The sequence below is a fragment of the Acipenser ruthenus genome, chromosome 47, assembly GCF_902713425.1.
Source record: "Acipenser ruthenus chromosome 47, fAciRut3.2 maternal haplotype, whole genome shotgun sequence".
NCBI lineage: Eukaryota > Metazoa > Chordata > Actinopteri > Acipenseriformes > Acipenseridae > Acipenser > Acipenser ruthenus.
In genome coordinates this window covers 1835444-1854584 of record NC_081235.1, presented here as the reverse complement: position 1 = coordinate 1854584, position 19141 = coordinate 1835444, and the positions used below count along the sequence as shown (strand labels likewise).

At 40.0% G+C, this 19141-nt stretch overlaps 1 protein-coding gene across 1 annotated transcript in view; it reads left to right on the top strand.

The window, feature by feature from the left end:
• Positions 1–502: 502 nt before the first annotated feature.
• The window catches only part of LOC131721030 (FYN-binding protein 1-like), a 53435-nt gene continuing 34796 nt past the window's right edge, over positions 503–19141 (top strand). The window contains exons 1-2 of the mRNA XM_059013928.1: positions 503–543; positions 14764–15442. Of these exons, the coding sequence (XP_058869911.1) occupies positions 14821–15442 (622 nt within the window). The 5' untranslated portion in view covers positions 503–543; positions 14764–14820. The remainder of the gene's footprint in view (positions 544–14763; positions 15443–19141) is intronic.

The window sequence follows — 19141 nt, the reverse complement described above, 5'->3', positions numbered from 1 at the left end:
GGTTGGCATGCCCATAGTGCCCTCTCTATGCCAGCATGGGCCCAATGAGTACATTTGTTGCTGGGTTCTGCCAGCGTCCTGCACGACTGGAGGATAGCAACCTCTCAATCAATTGTCTTCAGGGGTTTGTACATTATTATTATTATTATTATTATTATTATTATTATTATTATTATTATTATTATTATTATTATTATTATTATTAGTAGTAGTAGTAGTATTATGTGGGTGGGTGGTACACATGTATCTGACAGTTGAAATGTGTTGTTGTATCGGTTGTTAATTTGTTTTTGTATTTCATTTTATTTGTACAGTGTCTCATTTCATTTAAAAAAAATTAAAAATAAAGAAACAATCACATGTGTTAGTTACCTGAAGAAGGTGTAATTATCCCTGTATGCTTTTAGTGAAGTCGTTATAAATTACAGGTCTATTTATTTGAACTGGTTTCTTCACAAATGACTTTGAAAAATACGGTTTTGCCTGCGAGTATATGTACACACTGTGTTGAAAAAGATCAAAGAGATTAGTCAGAGACATGAAGTGAGTATTTCCTGAAACCTTGCTGTGCTTTCTGAGCGGAGAGGGTGTCTGTGTTGAGTTGCTCTGAGAAAATGTTTGCCTGCAAAGGTTGACTGGCATAACAGTTATTTTAAGTGGAATTATAATTTAGAATATTAACTACGATATTGCAGAACACGAAACATGGTAAGCCATTTAAAACGTTTCTACAGCAAACGGGCATAGAGCGGGTGTTAATTAATCAGCCGGGTAAATCGATGGCTTTTATTAAACAAGAGGCGGCCGGCTAAAACAAACGCAAGTGTTACAACTCTTCGCGTTCACTCGGCGACAGTATTTATTTTTATTTATTTTTTCTTTTGGAGATACACGTTACTATTCTCATACCTTCGTTAAACTAAAATTAACAATGAAGGCTCGGTTGCTTACACGCCCCATACACATTATTGGTTTATTATTAGCAACGAACTTATTTTGTTTCTTAATTGTAGCTTGTGTTACACAGGCAGAGCTTTGTTCTGTGAAAAGTCTATGCCTTTTGTGGTCTTTAAGTTAATTTGACAATTTGGGTAGGGTATATTAATTGTCTGTATGTATATGCTGTATGTGCATCCTGTGAATATTTAACACATATTTTAAACAATATTTGTGAAGTTTCAGGATCCATAGTTTTAATTTAGCAGAACGCTGTGTTCCCAGTAAAGTTTTTTTTAAAAAGGGACATATAATGAAGATAATTCACAAAGCTTAAGGACTGTTTTAAGGAATGTTTTGTGAAGGACTGTTTTTTAAATGAAATTTTCAGTTCATGAAACCTCCACTGTTTTAAATAGGGGTTATTGATTTATTCTCAGTTTTCAAAGCACTGTTCAACCCAAGAGAACGTTTATAAACACTCTGTAAAAATTCATTAAACCAAGTTTTGTTAATATGTCCTGATATGGAGAAACAAAAAATGAGTCTTAAAAAAGTGTATTAAACTACACTGGGGTCTATCCCAGGATCAGTAGACTGCTGTAAAACATTGTGACCAAATCAGTAATTTTTATAGCATTTAAAGGCATAAACAAAGAAATGTTGATGATTTTACCTTTATAAAAGTTTACCACGCTACATTTGCAGTATTCCGTGGTTATGCTATGCATTTACCATAGTTTACCATGGTTTGTTTTTTAATGTGCTTATTATGTGTTGTTTATTATGTATTACTGGGTGCTGTAAAGACCTTTCTTAGGTCCATTCACCTTGGAGAATACTGTGTTCAGATATATCATGCAAAGGAAACCGGTGCATCAAGGAGGTCTGGAATAAAGAACACACATTCCACTGTACAGAAGAGGGTTCTCTCCTGTCTTTAACACATCCTTTGATTAAATTTCAGTCACTTTGGAATTGACCAGTGAGGAACCAGGCATGAGAGAGGCTTTCATGTGGAAATCTCAATGGCCATTTATTTGTGTCGTATTTTTGTGCAAATCTAAAGGTGTGTTCCTGTGTTCCAGGGCAGTTATCAAATAGGGAACTACAACTTCCTGTAAATGATTACCATCAATGAATCACTGATTAAGCCGGACAATATCTTAATACAAACAGAGCACACACATACAAAACGCTTAATAATACCTGAACGGTTAAGATATGTGTATAAAATTGAGAGTTTATCAGAGTATAGCCAATCAGAGACACTCAGTGCACAAGGGTCCCCATTTCATGGAACCTGAAAACAATTCCATATCAAAACAGTCCAGTAACTAGGCAGCTGCTAAAAGGACCATCAGTACATAATAGGAATCGCAATGTTTAACCAAAGAAAACAACTAATTCAATGCCACTAATCATTAGTTAGAATTAGTTCATATTTTCATTTGCAAAATACTCCCCACCAACATCCCTGTGCACTGTGAGAGCCTCAGACTGTCCTGAGAGCCCCGAGAACTGACCAGCACCATTCCTGCTGAGCAACCAACACCCCTGTGCACTGTGAGAGCCTCAGACTGTCCTGAGAGCCCCCAGAACTGACCAGCACCATTCCTGCTGAGCAACCAACATCCCTGTGCACTGTGAGAGCCTCAGACTGTCCTGAGAGCCCCGAGAACTGACCAGCACCATTCCTGCTGAGCAACCAACACCCCTGTGCACTGTGAGAGCCTCAGACTGTCCTGAGAGCCCCCAGAACTGACCAGCACCATTCCTGCTGAGCAACCAACATCCCTGTGCACTGTGAGAGCCTCAGACTGTCCTGAGAGCCCCCAGAACTGACCAGCACCATTCCTGCTGAGCAACCAACACCCCTGTGCACTGTGAGAGCCTCAGACTGTCCTGAGAGTCCCGAGAACTGACCAGCACCATTCCTGCTGAGCAACCAACACCCCTGTGCACTGTGAGAGCCTCAGACTGTCCTGAGAGCCCCCAGAACTGACCAGCACCATTCCTGCTGAGCAACCAACACCCCTGTGCACTGTGAGAGCCTCAGACTGTCCTGAGAGTCCCCAGAACTGACCAGCACCATTCCTGCTGAGCATCTGATATCTGCTATCCTAATCTACATTAATGATTTAGATTCTGGTATAGTAAGCAAACTCGTTAAATTTGCAAACGACACAAAAATAGGAGGAGTGGCAAACATTGTTGAAGCAGCAAAGGTCATTCAAAATGATCTAGACAGCTTTCAGAACTGGGCAGACACATGGCAAATGACATTTAATAGAGAAAAGTGTAAAGTATTGCATGCGGGCAATAAAAATGTGCATTATAAATATCATATGGGAGATACTGAAATTGAAGAAGGGAACTATGAAAAAGACCTAGGAGTTTATGTTGACTCAGAAATGTCTTCATCTAGACAATGTGGGGAAGCTATAAAAAAAGACAAACAACATGCTCGGATATATTGTGAGAAGTGTTGAATTTAAATCAAGGGAAGTAATGTTAAAACTCTACAATGCATTAGTAAGACCTCACCTATAATATTGTGTTCAGTTCTGGTTACCTTGTTACAAAAAGGATATTGCTGCTGTAGAAAGAGTGCAAAGAAGAGCAACCAGAATTATCCCGGGTTTAAAAGGCATGTCGTATGCAGACAGGCTAAAAGAATTGAATCTATTCAGTCTTGAACAAAGAAGACTACGCGGCGATCTGATTCAAACATTCATAATCCTAAAAGGTATAGACAATGTCAACCCAGGGGACTTCTTTGACCTGAAAAAAGAAACAAGGACCCGGGGTCACAAATGGAGATTAGATAAAGGGGCATTCAGAATAGAAAATAGGAAGCACTTTTTTACACAGAGAATTGTGAGGGTCTGGAACCAACTCCCCAGTAATGTTGTTGAAGCTGACACCCTGGGATCCTTCAAGAAGCTGCTTGATGAGATTCTGGGATCAATAAGCTACTAACAACCAAACGAGCAAGATGGGCTGAATGGCCTCCTCTCGTTTGTAAACTTTCTTATGTTCTTATGTTCTTATCACTATCAGACTCCACGGCGCAGTGGCTGCAGGTGTTATAATTACATTGTACTTGAAGTGTAGCTAACTAAATAATTCCATCAATTTTAACCATTGGTGCACTTCCATTCGTTATATAGGTCTCAAATGTTATATTAAATTGTTTTTATTTTAAAACATGATATCTGGTACTACAGTTGGTTGCACTTCCTTGGTCACCTGGATAGTGAAATTGCCTCCTCCTTCAACTGCTTCCTTCCTGTCAGTAACCAGTCAGATGCTTGCCCTATTGACTGACATGCTTTCAGCCAGTAACATGACCCAGAAGACACTGCTGAGGTAAAATGACTTCCTGGGAATAAAGCATAGAAACTGAGAACATTCTTTAAAATATCAGATATTGTGTTTTTAAAATAAAAAAATACATGTTTGCTGAAACACAAAAGCATGAGAACAGAAGCACATTTACGAATGATAGGCGATCCCATCTAAACTCGTCCGGTTTTTATGACCTGACTGATCTCAAAACTTTGTCAAGTTGGGTCTTAAAGGATCCAAGTGATTCTGCCTCAACAACATGACTAGGCAGCCCATTACAACCCCTCTCCACCAAAACATATGTTTCTTTCAAGACTGTACATTTTAAGTGCAAAATAGGTAAGATTTATGGAATTCTTTTGTTAGCTGTAGTATTTTCTCTGAGAAGTATATCTATAAATAACCATCACTTCATAAGGTATAATTCAACTAATGCACAGTGTTTTAGAAATGTACAAATCCAGTCTTTTTCTTTAAAAAATATGTAAGCTGTAGAAATAACCCAACACCGAACTCTGAGACATTTCTGGACTAAGCCCTGATCTTCCCAGAAAGTTATTACTGATAGCGACAGCACGCTGCTGCTGCTCGGGATTCATTTGTGATTAGATGATTGGAACTTCTCAATCGACTCTCAACTTAAATCATGAATCATTAGCTACATAGGTCTCAAATGTGCATTTTATAAAGAAACACGTTATAGAAAATGTTCTTTTAAAACATGATATCTGGTACTAACGTAGGTTAAAAAAAATCTCTGTTTGTCTTTCAAAACTGCACATTTGAGACCTATCTAATGAAGGGATGTGCATGGTGAAGAAAATGTATGAAACTATTTTGTTAGCTACGATTACTTTAGCAAACATTTAACATATTTGTATGGGAGGTCCAAAGAGGTCTTGTTTTACCTTGGGACAGCAGGAAAGGCAGCATTATGTTTCTGGGATTATCAGGTTAACGCAAAAGGGTAATGAATATAGTTTTTGGAATCAGATAGACAAAGCAAATGTAAACCATACAATTGCTTGTCAGGATCAGGGCGCCCTTTCTACGTTACTAAACTTGATCAAAGATGAAGACATTTTAAATGTTGGATTTTTTTCAACTGAGTTTTGTTTTGCTTTCATTTTGCGTTGGGCAGTCAGATTATGGCAATGCTTACAAAGTTACCGAGCCCTCTGCAGTGTTTACAAGAAACGTATTACTTTAGATTCACTGTATCCTGTGCTGTCCATATAGTTTTGATAATTTTATTCACACATCATAGTTAAATCAGCTAGGGAATTACTTTATTAAGGAATCTTCACCAGTAGAAAAATATTGCAGTGTATCTGGATCACACTCCCACCTGCAATAATACTGGCACTCTGATTGAAATGTCTGGTGTATTGTGGGAACAGAAACCCAGCATTGCTGCAGGAGGGAGCGTGATCTGGATACACTGCGATCCAGCATTGCTGCAGGAGGGAGAGTGATCTGGATACACTGCGATACAGCATTGCTGCAGGAGGGAGCGTGATCTGGATACACTGTGATCCAGCATTGCTGCAGGAGGGAGAGTGATCTGGATACACTGCGATACAGCATTGCTGCAGGATGGAGAGTGATCTGGATACACTGCGATCCAGCATTGCTGCAGGAGGGAGAGTGATCTGGATACACTGTGATCCAGCATTGCTGCAGGAGGGAGAGTGATCTGGATACACTGCAATCCAGCATTGCTGCAGGAGGGAGAGTGATCTGGATACACTGTGATCCAGCATTGCTGCAGGAGGGAGAGTGATCTGGATACACTGCGATCCAGCATTGCTGCAGGAGGGAGAGTGATCTGGATACACTGCAATCCAGCATTGCTGCAGGAGGGAGAGTGATCTGGATACACTGCGATCCAGCATTGCTGCAGGAGGGAGCGTGATCTGGATACACTGCGATCCAGCATTGCTGCAGGAGGGAGAGTGATCTGGATACACTGCGATCCAGCATTGCTGCAGGAGGGAGCGTGATCTGGATACACTGCGATCCAGCATTGCTGCAGGAGGGAGAGTGATCTGGATACACTGCGATCCAGCATTGCTGCAGGAAGGAGAGTGATCTGGATACACTGCGATCCAGCATTGCTGCAGGAAGGAGAGTGATCTGGATACACTGCAATCCAGCATTGCTGCAGGAGGGAGAGTGATCTGGATACACTGCAATCCAGCATTGCTGCAGGAGGGAGAGTGATCTGGATACACTGCGATCCAGCATTGCTGCAGGAGGGATGGTGATCTGGATACACTGCGATCCAGCATTGCTGCAGGAGGGAGCGTGATCTGGATACACTGCGATCCTAAGAAGAGACATTCTCTTTCTTCTGGCGAACGCTCCTGAGTAAATGTTGAGGAATGTGTTCCTCAGTTGATTTATGAGGGTTTTGAATAAGGACTTTAGAATTTAGGCCTACTCAAAATATACTGTAGGTTAAAATGAATGGATTATTTTCAAAGCAATTAGAATTTGTCTCATCTAGTCTGTTCCAATCCCTTTCCTTGCTTGGCTGTTATCAGCATGGAACAGTTTTTACTGTCCCTTACAGACAGACTTCACAACCATCTTTCAGTAGCACTAGCTCTGTGAATGCATATTATTTCAGCTGCTTCTGAAGACGCGTGGTGTAATGCAAACAGACAGCAAGCAGCCACTCTATTCTAAGACAGCGGCGAGGTCTTTAATAAGATCACAGAGCAGTGCTGAAAGACTAGGGCTCATTTCCTCTCCCTTATAGGCTTTTTCTGCTGTGATATTCCCTCATCAGGGATGTGGTGAGATACATGGGGTAGAGCTTTTGTGTTGTGGATTCCACTAACTCTGGCCCCTCGAGGTCCAGTCTATTCCAAGCAGGTCTTAAATGAGTTAATCAAACCCGCTAAGGGTCAGTTCATTAATTCAGGACCAGATTGGAACAAAAAAAAAACAGACTGGACCAGAGTTGTGCGCTAAACCAAACAGAAGCCAATAACCTGCTGATGTTGGGATATTAGCATGCCAGGGGTGGTGTTGTGAAGGTAAGTGAGTTGTAGTGAGGTAGTGACTTTATATTTGCATGTTTATGGCTGTTGAAGCTGTAGCTGAATAGAGGTAGTACAATCTGGATTATATATTTTCCCGATGGGCAAATCACAGGCAAATTTCTCACTCCATAGTAAACGCATTACATGGGCCTGTTAGCCACAGTTGAAGATCAGGCCCAGTGTCTGAATCTTTGGTACCAGTGCTGTGTTTTTGTGAACAAAAACTCCCATTTCTAGTTTGAGCTGAGCTTGAATCTAACAGGCCTCCACAAGTGAGGGGAGAATAAGCCAGCTGCAGCACCACATAGACAGCATTCTTTTATTGTCCTACTTTTATACAAGAGAAGTACAAATGGCTTTGAGTAAGCCTCATGCATTTAGCCTGTTGCAAATTTGCACCAGTTTGAGTCTTACTATTCAGAGAAAAAGGTTTGCCTACATTTCCTGTCAATTTGAACACAAAAATGTCTCGCCGGCAGTGCATGTCTGTGATAGGCCAACCAACTTACCAGTCTCTTCTCCTGTCGTCATGGCTACCATTGTGGCGGTGTCTAGGTGAGTGTGACTTCCTGTTTGTGTGGTTAGCATTGTTCAGGCCTCCTGACTGCAGAGCAAAACCTCGGCTGTGAGGAGCACCCTGTGTGCCTCACTGCTTAAGAGACACAGTTGTAAAATGTGACAAGTACAACATCAGCATTTCTGTATTTCTGTTGTAAGCAGGTAATAAACACATTAAACATCATTTACTTTGTAAAATGGGAAAATGAGAGTAAGCATGTCCTTTTGGGACTCGGATATATGAACATAAATATAAGACGATGACTATGGCAATTTTGCCTAGACGTGATGACCAAAAATTAAATATTTACTACGGAAGATGGTTTACCTTTAATGGAAATATCATAGGGTTTATATGCAGAAATACAGTTGTCAATTGCAGCATTCTTATTTTTCCCATGTGTATCAGATCTTGTTTGGGCTCACTTATGCAATTTTGCTCATTTTAAAGTTCCTACTTTGTATCAATTTTCGGTTGTGAGCTTCATCTTTAAACATCTTGAAACATCAGTCTTCTGTATGCTCTTTAGCATTATGAAACTGGATAAACATTAAAAGGTGATATTGTTTAAAAATTAAAATAGAAATAAAAAATAGAATGTGGCACTAGACAAGTTCATTACTGAAAATATACTCTCTGGTAGTTCCATCAAAAGTAACTCAACTTCAGTGGTAAATATTTCATTTTTGCCATCACTAGTAGCTAAAATTCCCATGGAATGGACCCCTGTCTCTTATGAACAATGGGAGGCCAGGTGAGGCAGTCATACATACAGACGCATGTCTCTCTGTCTGTCACATGTTTACATATATCTAGAGGACCATTTATCCAAACGTGCTGTGGACATCCTTTTAAATTATTGATTGTATCTGAAGATGAATAGGGTGTGAGCCTCCTAGTATTAAATGTACAGTGTCAGCTCATTTATTTCATATTCAGTATTTCTTCACAGTGTATTCCATATACAATAACATGCTGTACACACACAGTCTATATATACAATAACATGCTGTACACACACAGTCTAAATATACAATAACATGCTGTACACACACAGTCTAAATATACAATAACATGCTGTACACACACAGTCTCCTACACAAATACATGGACTCAGTTATAAAACCTGTGCTCTTATCGTCCAGGTGTGGGAGGTTAGAACCCAGCAGGGGGCTCTCTGCTTCCCTGACAGGGGTGTCTAGTGAGGGGCTTTCTTTCACAGGAATCCCCTGTGGTAGTGGCTGTAATCTGTTTGGTTCATATGAAGTAACACTAAGCTGTGAGGCTGACAGTTTGTAGTTAGCCATGTGCTGGGATGCCAGGAAAGCCCCCATTCAAATGCAATTAGTTCAGTTCAGATATCACCGTGTAACAATTTTTTTTTTTTTTTTGGTTCCTGGGTAGTAAGTGTTATTTCCTAATTGCTTATGCCTCAAAAGTATAGAAAATGGCTATTATTCCCCACAAACTTTGCTTTTGTGACCAGGACAGTGATATTTTGAAATTTACCTATTTCCAATGAGAAAACGGGCGAATTTGTGTCTTTTCGTTCACATAAAGTCAGAATAAAACAACATATGAATCCAAATTAACATGTATTTATACTAAAGTAATACAAAAATGACTACAAAAGATTTAGAAGTGAGTAGTTTTTCGAGATTTACGATTATACTGTAAATCACTTTCACGAATCAGCCCCCAAATGTAGTCTCCCATCATGTTCTCGTTATACTGTCCTTGGTAGCGGCGTTCAAAGTCCAGTATATCCTGGCGGAAGCGCTCGCCTTGCTCCTCCGAGTACGCTCCCATGTTCTCCTTGAATTTATCAAGATGAGCATCAAGGATATGGACTTTGAGGGACATCCTACAGCCCATTGTGCCGTAGTTCTTCACCAGAGTCTCAACCAGCTCCACATAGTTTTCGGCCTTGTGATTGCCCAGGAAGCCCCGAACCACTGTAACAAAGCTGTTCCAAGCCGCTTTCTCCTTACTAGTGAGCTTCTTGGGGAATTCATTGCACTCCAGGATCTTCTTTATCTGTGGTCCGACGAAGACACCGGCTTTGACCTTTGCCTCAGACAGCTTAGGGAAGAAGTCTTGAAGGTACTTGAAGGCTGCCGACTCCTTATCTAGAGCTCTGACAAATTGTTTCATAAGGCCCAATTTGATGTGCAGTGGTGGCATCAGCACCTTCCGGGGGTCCCAGCCGTACTCATCATACTTCAAGGCGTCCAGCAAGGTCTTGATGCTGTTGTAATCCTCTTTGAGGTGCACCGAGTGAGCCAGGGGAAGAGACGGGTACTTGTTACCATTATGGAGCAGCACGGCTTTGAGGCTCCTGGATGAGCTGTCAATGAAGGACAGTATAACGAGAACATGATGGGAGACTACATTTGGGGGCTGATTCGTGAAAGTGATTTACAGTATAATCGTAAATCTCGAAAAACTACTCACTTCTAAATCTTTTGTAGTCATTTTTGTATTACTTTAGTATAAATACATGTTAATTTGGATTCATATGTTGTTTTTTTTCTGACTTTATGTGAACGAAAAGACACAAATTCGCCCGTTTTCTCATTGGAAATAGGTAAATTTCAAAATATCACTGTCCTGGTCACAAAAGCAAAGTTTGTGGGGAATAATAGCCATTCTCTATACTTTTGAGGCATAAGCAATTAGGAAATAACACTTACTACCCAGGAACAAAAATTGTGTTACATAGTGTATTCAGTCGTAGATTGAAGACTAATGCAAAACTAAGTCAAGTAGATACATGTTTTGGTGAGTGCCTTGATTGACCCTGTGATGTATTTGTTTATGGTTAAAAGTTGCTATATTATGTAACTAAACCCTGTTCCTTGTACTAAACACAGAATCATACATGTGTCCAGGAACACAGAATCATACATGTGTCCAGGAACACAGAATCATACATGTGTCCAGGAACACAGAATCATACATGTGTCCAGGAACACAATGTACTGGGTGAAAAAGTTCTGTGTTTTGTGGCAGGATTGTTTTCATTGAGTAATAATAGAACAGCTGAGCTGCATAGAAAACAATGGGAGAGCAGCTGGGTATTCACTGGAGAAAACTACACACGATAACATTAAGTATGCCACACAAACCCACAAAACCAGGGAAAATGATCTGTACTGTGTACTATCTTAACATGTCCTGGGCATTGCAGCACAGACAAGGAGAGTGTGGAGCACTTCAAATGATCATTTAAAATGTAACTAGTTACAGTTACCAATAGTTCCTGCTCAGGCACAGTTTCCGTTTTACAGAGATATTGTTTTCAGTTTGGTCAGGCTGCAGCTCGGAATATTCTCTGAAGATCCAGCTATCAGACCCACACGTTCCCTCCTTTGACATCATTTTCTAGCAAGATGATATGCAAAGTGTGCTCATGTGACAAAGGTTTGTATGCAGTATTCTGTGCTACCTTGCAATTTATCAGAACATTTTAGCACTGTCCAGCAACTTAGTGATCTTAAGTGGAGTGGAGATCTGTTGAATGTTGTGATATTACCGAAGTGTGATAATAACCAGAGTGATATTATCAGTACCATGTCCCCATTGACTCCCATAGTCAAACATAGAACATTATTTCTTTTTTTTTTTTTTTTTTACAAATGTGTTTGATTTGTCAATTTTCAGTAACAAAGCACAATTCATGTCAATAACATTATATAATAATAATAATTTGCACCAAAAAAAATACAGAACAATAAAAACAAGCAAATACAGTAACACATTATTACACATAGTTGACAAATGCGATGAGGGATGAGATGATTGGGGACCGGTATACCTTCGGGATGAGATGGAATCTTTACCTGGCCAAATAACTCAGCAATGGTTGCTATATCAAATAAAACTTATTAGTGCACCCACGATCAGTAAACTTTTTTCCAATGCAGAATTATTTTGTATGAACAGGCACCTAAAATACTGAAAAATGGTTAATACCCTTTGGAGCTTTTTTAACATATGAATAGACTTCAAATGAATAGCATGAACTGCATACTGTACAAGCTTATTGTCTGTTTCAAGACTGAAACGAATGTGTTTAATGTATAAAAATAACCAACACGTTCGTGTAAAGCTATTAAAGGTTCCTGTGTCTTCGACAGCATTTTAAACAAACCTAACCAATGGGCTTGTGCTGCACAGGGCAGTGTAGGTGGATCCCTGTAGGTGGATCCCTGCACTGTTTCATTTTGCTGCTTTTCAATTACGTGACACATTCAGCATTTCTGCATCCCTCGGTGCTTGAAGAGGATCGAACAGGTAAAACCGTCTTTCTGACAAACAGAATTGAAACCAGTCAGAGTAGATACTGGAATTAACATCACTAACACCTAAAGGCTTTTTAGATTTCTCTTGTTTGATATTTGTACCATTGCCTGCATGGGTAATGATTTGTTCAATTACAAAATTAGATCAATTGTAATTCCATGGATTATGTACTATATTGTAATTTTTGAATACTAAAAGAACACAGTCAAACATGTTGACTAAATGTCTTCTGGGTTATTGTATTTTAACTATTGTATCTAGGAGTGGAACGGCTACTAAGTTGAGTAGTTGAGGAAAAATATTCGAATCGGTTGACTAGTTGCCTCCTTATAAACAATCTGAATGAATCATGTAGCCTATTTGATGTCTGGAGCTCTACTTGTGAACATGCTGTTTTGTGACACACTGCAGTTGACTGTATTCTGAAAGTGCTTGGAATGTTTTTATTTATGAATGTTCTAAATGTGTATATTAATGGATTGCAACGGCACCTGCACTTGTGTCTGTCGGAAACCACACACGTCCCAATCACGTGATGCGCGATCAATCAGCTTCTGAGGTCAATAGTCACTGTTTGACTATTTGCTGGATTGGATTGTCGTTGGTCTGTAAATGGTTTATGATACTGCTGTCTCTCAGGACCTTTTTGATAATGGGACCCTTTTGACAATTGAACAATTTTCTGGTTTATCATCACCGTGTCCTGAGAAAAATAGGTTTTAGGAACTTATATTTCTTGCAAATTGGACTTGGCGAACATCACCATTGACAACTAAGGATCATAAACAAAATGAACAAGAATCAATATCCTGTATGATGGGCTGTGCCTACAGAATTAACAACACCACACCGCTTTTATGAAAGATCTATCTAATCCAGGGAGCCAAAGCTGGCCCTTCCACTGCTGGTCTTTGTTCCAACCTTGTTTTAAACGGTTTAATTGAACCAATTTAAACTTCTTCCAGAGCTGGTAGTAGTTCATTATTTCGTCTGCTAAATAAACAAATAATAATAATAATTATTTCATCAAACCTGTTTAACCTGGAGTGGAATGGCCCTCCTTGATTGGACACCCCTGATCTAATCTAATCAAATCAGATTTACTGCACCAGGTTGGAGTTTCAGGTAAAAAAAAAAAAAAAAAAAAAGACATTCAAAGCATTAAAATACTGTAGACTGGTGGATTACTCATTAGGGCTGTCAGTTAAGACTCCAAATTAAAAAACGATTAATTGGGCACACAAAATCTAATCGTTAGAAAACATATTGATGACTGTACCACCCACAGAAATGTTCACTGCCTCCCTCTGACATCATTATTTAATATCATTGCTGTTCAGTAAAAGCTTGTGCTCAACAATGGAATGCAAGGGGTAATTAACTGTAATACAGCTTTGCACGTGGTACAGTAGCAGTCCTGGCATCAAAATGTTTCATCAGCTGTGGGCGGCTCTGATTGTACTTACAGTGTCATCATCATGAAACCCAGACACAGCACAAAAAATACATCATAAAAAAACCTTAAAAAACAGTATTATTCCCAGGTTTAACAGTTCATTTTGAAACTCCAAAGAAGTGCAAACTATATACAGTCAGTTTTCTTCAATGTGCACAATGAAGAAAAATCGATTTTCGATGTAATCGTAGCAGCCCTATTACACACACACACACACACATGCTTTTTAAAATGAAGTTCCATTGAAGACACACACTTCGTTTGCAAACGTTTGGGCAAACAAGCCATACAAATTATTGTCAGAGACAAATTATAATAATAACCAACGATGGCTACTGCAAGGCAGACTTTCACCAAAAAGATGAAATACGACATACATGTGAACCAACCAGGGAACAAATTAAAATACTGCATACAGGGAACACATCCTGTATGAAATAGTTCTGCTTGCCCTGCATCTGTCATCTTCTCTTTCTTGGGACACGAAAGTGCAACGTTTTCTTCTCGGTTTCACCTCGAGTTTTTGTCTCTATTCAATACTGTTGCCCTTTTTTGTATGTGCTGTCCTCCTGCTCATTAGTGACAGCAGCAGGCTGTTCCTTCTAGTTCCATCTTTTTTTTATTTGTTCCTCTCTTTCATATGTTTCTTGTGTAGAACTCATCCTTTCCACCTCATGTTTCTCACCATTTCACACCCCCATTCCACTCCTGGTCACCCACCATTACCAGACAGATCACAATGAGGGTGCTGTTCACACACAGCTCTCACAGAGAGGTGCTATCATCCCTAACTGATATAAAAATACCAATGTATAGAGTTCTTAATTAGTACATTAATGCCAAAACATTTGACTCCTATAGTCTTAACTTGAAACAACTGATTCTATTAAAAAGGCATAAACAAGAAATGTGGACCTGCTCTTTTTCTAGTTTCTAATTTAGCTGCATAAACCAACAGCTTCTCTAAGGGATCAGTACTCACCTTCTAATGTCTTCCAATTACTGACTCCAGGTTCCACCCATATAAGATTTCCACTTCTTTGTAGACAAACATGTGGCTTTGTAAGTCAATGTGGACTGTTAAAATGCTGTCATTTCTTTTTCAGGAGGAAAGGAACGAAGGTTTCCAAGCCTTGAGGGCCAAGTTCCATACCCAGACAGACATGAGCGAAGCCAAGCCTCCGCCTCCAGTCCTGGTCAGGCAAGCTAACGTCTTCAGCTCCAACTCCCAGGCTAACGGACCCTTCAAACCCAGCCCTAGAGGCTCCCCCCTGAGTTCGAATGTGAGCACCCCTCCCGCTCCTAAAATCCAGGGAGCCATTCGAGCCTTCGGGGAATCCCCGCGATTTCCCAAACCAGAGACTGTCAAGTCAGGCAGCCCAGGGAATGAAAGACCCTCCCCTGCTGCTTTGTTCCCACGACCCCCCGGACCAGGCCGCGTGATTTCCAGTGATGGTGGAGAGTTACTAGACAGTCCTGTCAAGTCCAAAGCTGAGGAATTTCGCCAAAACTTGATGCTGATGCAGCAAGTAAATCGTGGGTCACCAGATGGGCCTAGAGAGACCCCCAGACCTGCTGCACCTTCCCCTGCTTTGGTCCCACCCCTACGCAGCCAGAAGAGCGTCACCGAGACCCCCGCCCCCTTGAGGAAGCCCCTCCCCCCTGAAACGACTCTGGGCTCCAAACCCATCAAGCCCAAGAGACCCCCTCTCGTCAATCTGGACAACTTCAGGAAAGGCAAGCTCCCCCAGTTGCCTGGACGACTACCTGTTGGGAAGATGATTGGTATGTATTAGATTTGTTTATTACGCAGTACAAAACAACATTACAAATGTACTCTTATATAACGCTCTTCATGTCAGTGCATCCCAAGGCTACACAAATACAAACTGAAAAACACAAATACAAATCAAAAAGCACAAATTCAAATCGAAAAATACAAATACAAATCGAAAAACAAATACAAATAAAAAAACTGAAAACACAACAAAACAAAAGCACGAAACGCAAAAACAAAGGCAGGAAACACCCACAACACAACAGGAGTAATTTCACAACAGACGTACATCACGATGGAGGCTACACCCCCAGATACCCCAGTACAGTCTCCACCTGTTTCTGGAGAAGGTGGAGCTGTTTAAAAAGAAAGCACAAGTTGAGTCTTTAGTAGCTTAGTTGGCCGTGGTATATTTCTGTCAGTGTTATAAGTTGGTTGTCCGTGGTATATTTCTATCAGTGTTATAAGTTGGTTGTCCGTGGTATGTTTCTGTCAGTGTTATAAGTTGGTTGTCCGTGGTATATTTCTATCAGTGTTATAAGTTGGTTGGCCGTGGCATATTTCTATCAGTGTTATAAGTTGGTTGTCCGTGGTATATTTCTATCAGTGTTATAAGTTGGTTGTCCGTGGTATATTTCTGTCAGTGTTATAAGTTGGTTGTCCGTGGTATATTTCTATCAGTGTTATAAGTTGGTTGGCCGTGGCATATTTCTGTCAGTGTTATAAGTTGGTTGTCCGTGGTATATTTCTATCAGTGTTATAAGTTGGTTGTCCGTGGTATATTTCTATCAGTGTTATAAGTTGGTTGTCCGTGGTATATTTCTATCAGTGTTATAAGTTGGTTGTCCGTGGTATATTTCTATCAGTGTTATAAGTTGGTTGTCCGTGGTATATTTCTATCAGTGTTATAAGTTGGTTGTCCGTGGTATATTTCTATCAGTGTTATAAGTTGGTTGTCCGTGGTATATTTCTATCAGTGTTATAAGTTGGTTGTCCGTGGTATATTTCTATCAGTGTTATAAGTTGGTTGGCCGTGGTATGTTTCTATCAGTGTTATAAGTTGGTTGTCCGTGGTATGTTTCTGTCAGTGTTATAAGTTGGTTGGCCGTGGTATATTTCTATCAGTGTTAAAAGTTGGTTGTCCGTGGTATATTTCTGTCAATGTTATAAGTTGGTTGTCCGTGGTATGTTTCTGTCAGTGTTATAAGTTGGTTGTCCGTGGTATATTTCTATCAGTGTTATAAGTTGGTTGTCCGTGGTATATTTCTATCAGTGTTATAAGTTGGTTGTCCGTGGTATATTTCTATCAGTGTTATAAGTTGGTTGTCCGTGGTATATTTCTATCAGTGTTATAAGTTGGTTGTCCGTGGTATATTTCTATCAGTGTTATAAGTTGGTTGTCCGTGGTATATTTCTATCAGTGTTATAAGTTGGTTGTCCATGGTATGTTTCTGTCAGTGTTATAAGTTGGTTGTCCATGGTATATTTCTGTCAGTGTTATAAGTTGGTTGTCCATGGTATATTTCTATCAGTGTTATAAGTTTGTTGTCCGTGGTATGTTTCTATCAGTGTTATAAGTTGGTTGTCCGTGGTATATTTCTATCAGTGTTATAAGTTGGTTGTCCGTGGTATATTTCTATCAGTGTTATAAGTTGGTTGGCTGTGGTATATTTCTATCAATGTTATAAGTTGGCATTGTAACGGTAAGTATCATGTTTACCATAAATGAGTTTGTGTAGTAATAGCGGTTTTAGATTATTCAAATATAAGTGCACTTCTCAGTTGTTTTTATGTCAATACTATGTGCTGTTAGGTGTACAGTACTACAAAGTTCATCTTTCGCGTGGCCATCGTTGTTGAAATGTTAAGGAATACCAATGGTGTAGTGTGGCAGGGAAGGGGTTAAAATCTCCCTTCCATACAAAAATGTTTAACTGATAGATTATGTGTTAATTGTTTTGGCAGTTGGCTCGTTATTGTAAATTAGAGCCAACTGCCAGTGTTTAAGGAGAGCAGCCAGGCTGTTCTGGGTCTCTCCTGTGTGTCGTAACTAAAGGTACAGTATAAACCTTTTTGTGTTTGTTTTGTGTACTGTGTGAACCTTTTTGTGTTTGTCTTTTGTGTACTGTGTGAACCTTTTTGTGTTTGTTTTTTGTGTACTGTGTGTTTTGGTTTTTAACAGGTATACAGTTTCGCTGTCCTGTATATTTAGTTAGGTTCCTGACGTGTGTAGTCAGCGCTCCAAAGTGGAGGTAGGTTTTTGTTTAGTTTATTCTTATTTGTGTTTAAAATAAAAAGTGCACTACCGTGCGTTTTGAAATCCATCTCCTGTGTGTGAGTCGAGTCGGTCACTGAGTGCTGAAAAAGAACCCGCTGCGAGCCTGTGTGGCGAGCATCATGTTACAGTATATATATTAGGGTAAGCTAGAAATTCACACTCATGGGAGCCAAACTTTTTTGAGCTACAAAAAACAAGTAAAACTTAAATGTTGTCTAACTAAAATTGTAGTTTTTAACTACTATTACTACACAAACTCATTTATGGTAAACATGATACTTACCGTTTCAATACCAATTATAACACTGACAAAAATATACCATGGCCAATCAACTTATAACACTAGTAGCACACTACTCTTTCAAATAAACTTGCTTTGATTTTGAATGTGAGGTTCTTAAGAACGGTATTGTCACTGTTTGTGCCCCGGCACCTCTCTCTGTACAAATTAAGCACTGCTAATTTTCATACATTTAAATGAAATTATAGCTTTGCAGAACTAATTAAATTTAAGCATGCCTATTGCAAAAAAAAAGTATATTTTTTTATTTAAAAAGTAAAAAAGATATGTAACAGAAAGATGGTTTAACAGGTGTTGAAATAGCAACGTAAGATGTAATAGACTACTTGATGCATATTGTGATACAGAATTATCACAAAATGCAAGACTGAGCTTGTACTTGCATACAATTTAGTTAATGGCTGCTTTTACAATTGAACAAAATAGCCATACCTTTGCCTCGTTGCCAAACCTTTATTTCCTCTGTAATACAATAATAACAATACTAGCATGGATAAATTAATGCAATATAACAACTACGTCAAATATTGAAGCAGGTTATATATTTATAGTCTACTGGTTATTTAATGTTTGCAACAACAATAACAACAACAATACTACGACTACTACTAACAGAAGCTTATCTGGACACTGAGGCCCTGGCGCTCTTGTCCTGGTGGCTTCAGACACAATGGGCTAGTTACCTCCTGCCACGTCTGACGGGGGGAGGCACAGACAGCGACGAGAACTCTGTCCTCTGCCGGGATGATAGACTACCCCACTCTGAAAGAGTCTATGCTCACTCGAGTGGGGGCTACTCCCGAGGGCTTCCGAAGAAAATTCTTTGAAGAGGTCATGCGCTGGCTTAACCAGGATGCAACCACCAAAGCCAGGCTGGTGGAGGTGATCGTAGGTGAGCGATTCGTGGAATGCTCTGCGCTGGGGCCCTGCTTCTGGGTGCAATGACAGGCACCCGAGACCTTGTACCAGGCAGTACAATTGGCGGAATGGTACCAGGCAGTGGAACCGACGCATGCTAAGCAGTCTGGAAAACTGGGTACTCCAGCATCACCCCCATGATTGGCCAAAGAGAGGGCAAAGGGGCTGGGGGGGAGGGGTAGCCAAGTGTTTGGATGGGGTGTGGCGGCG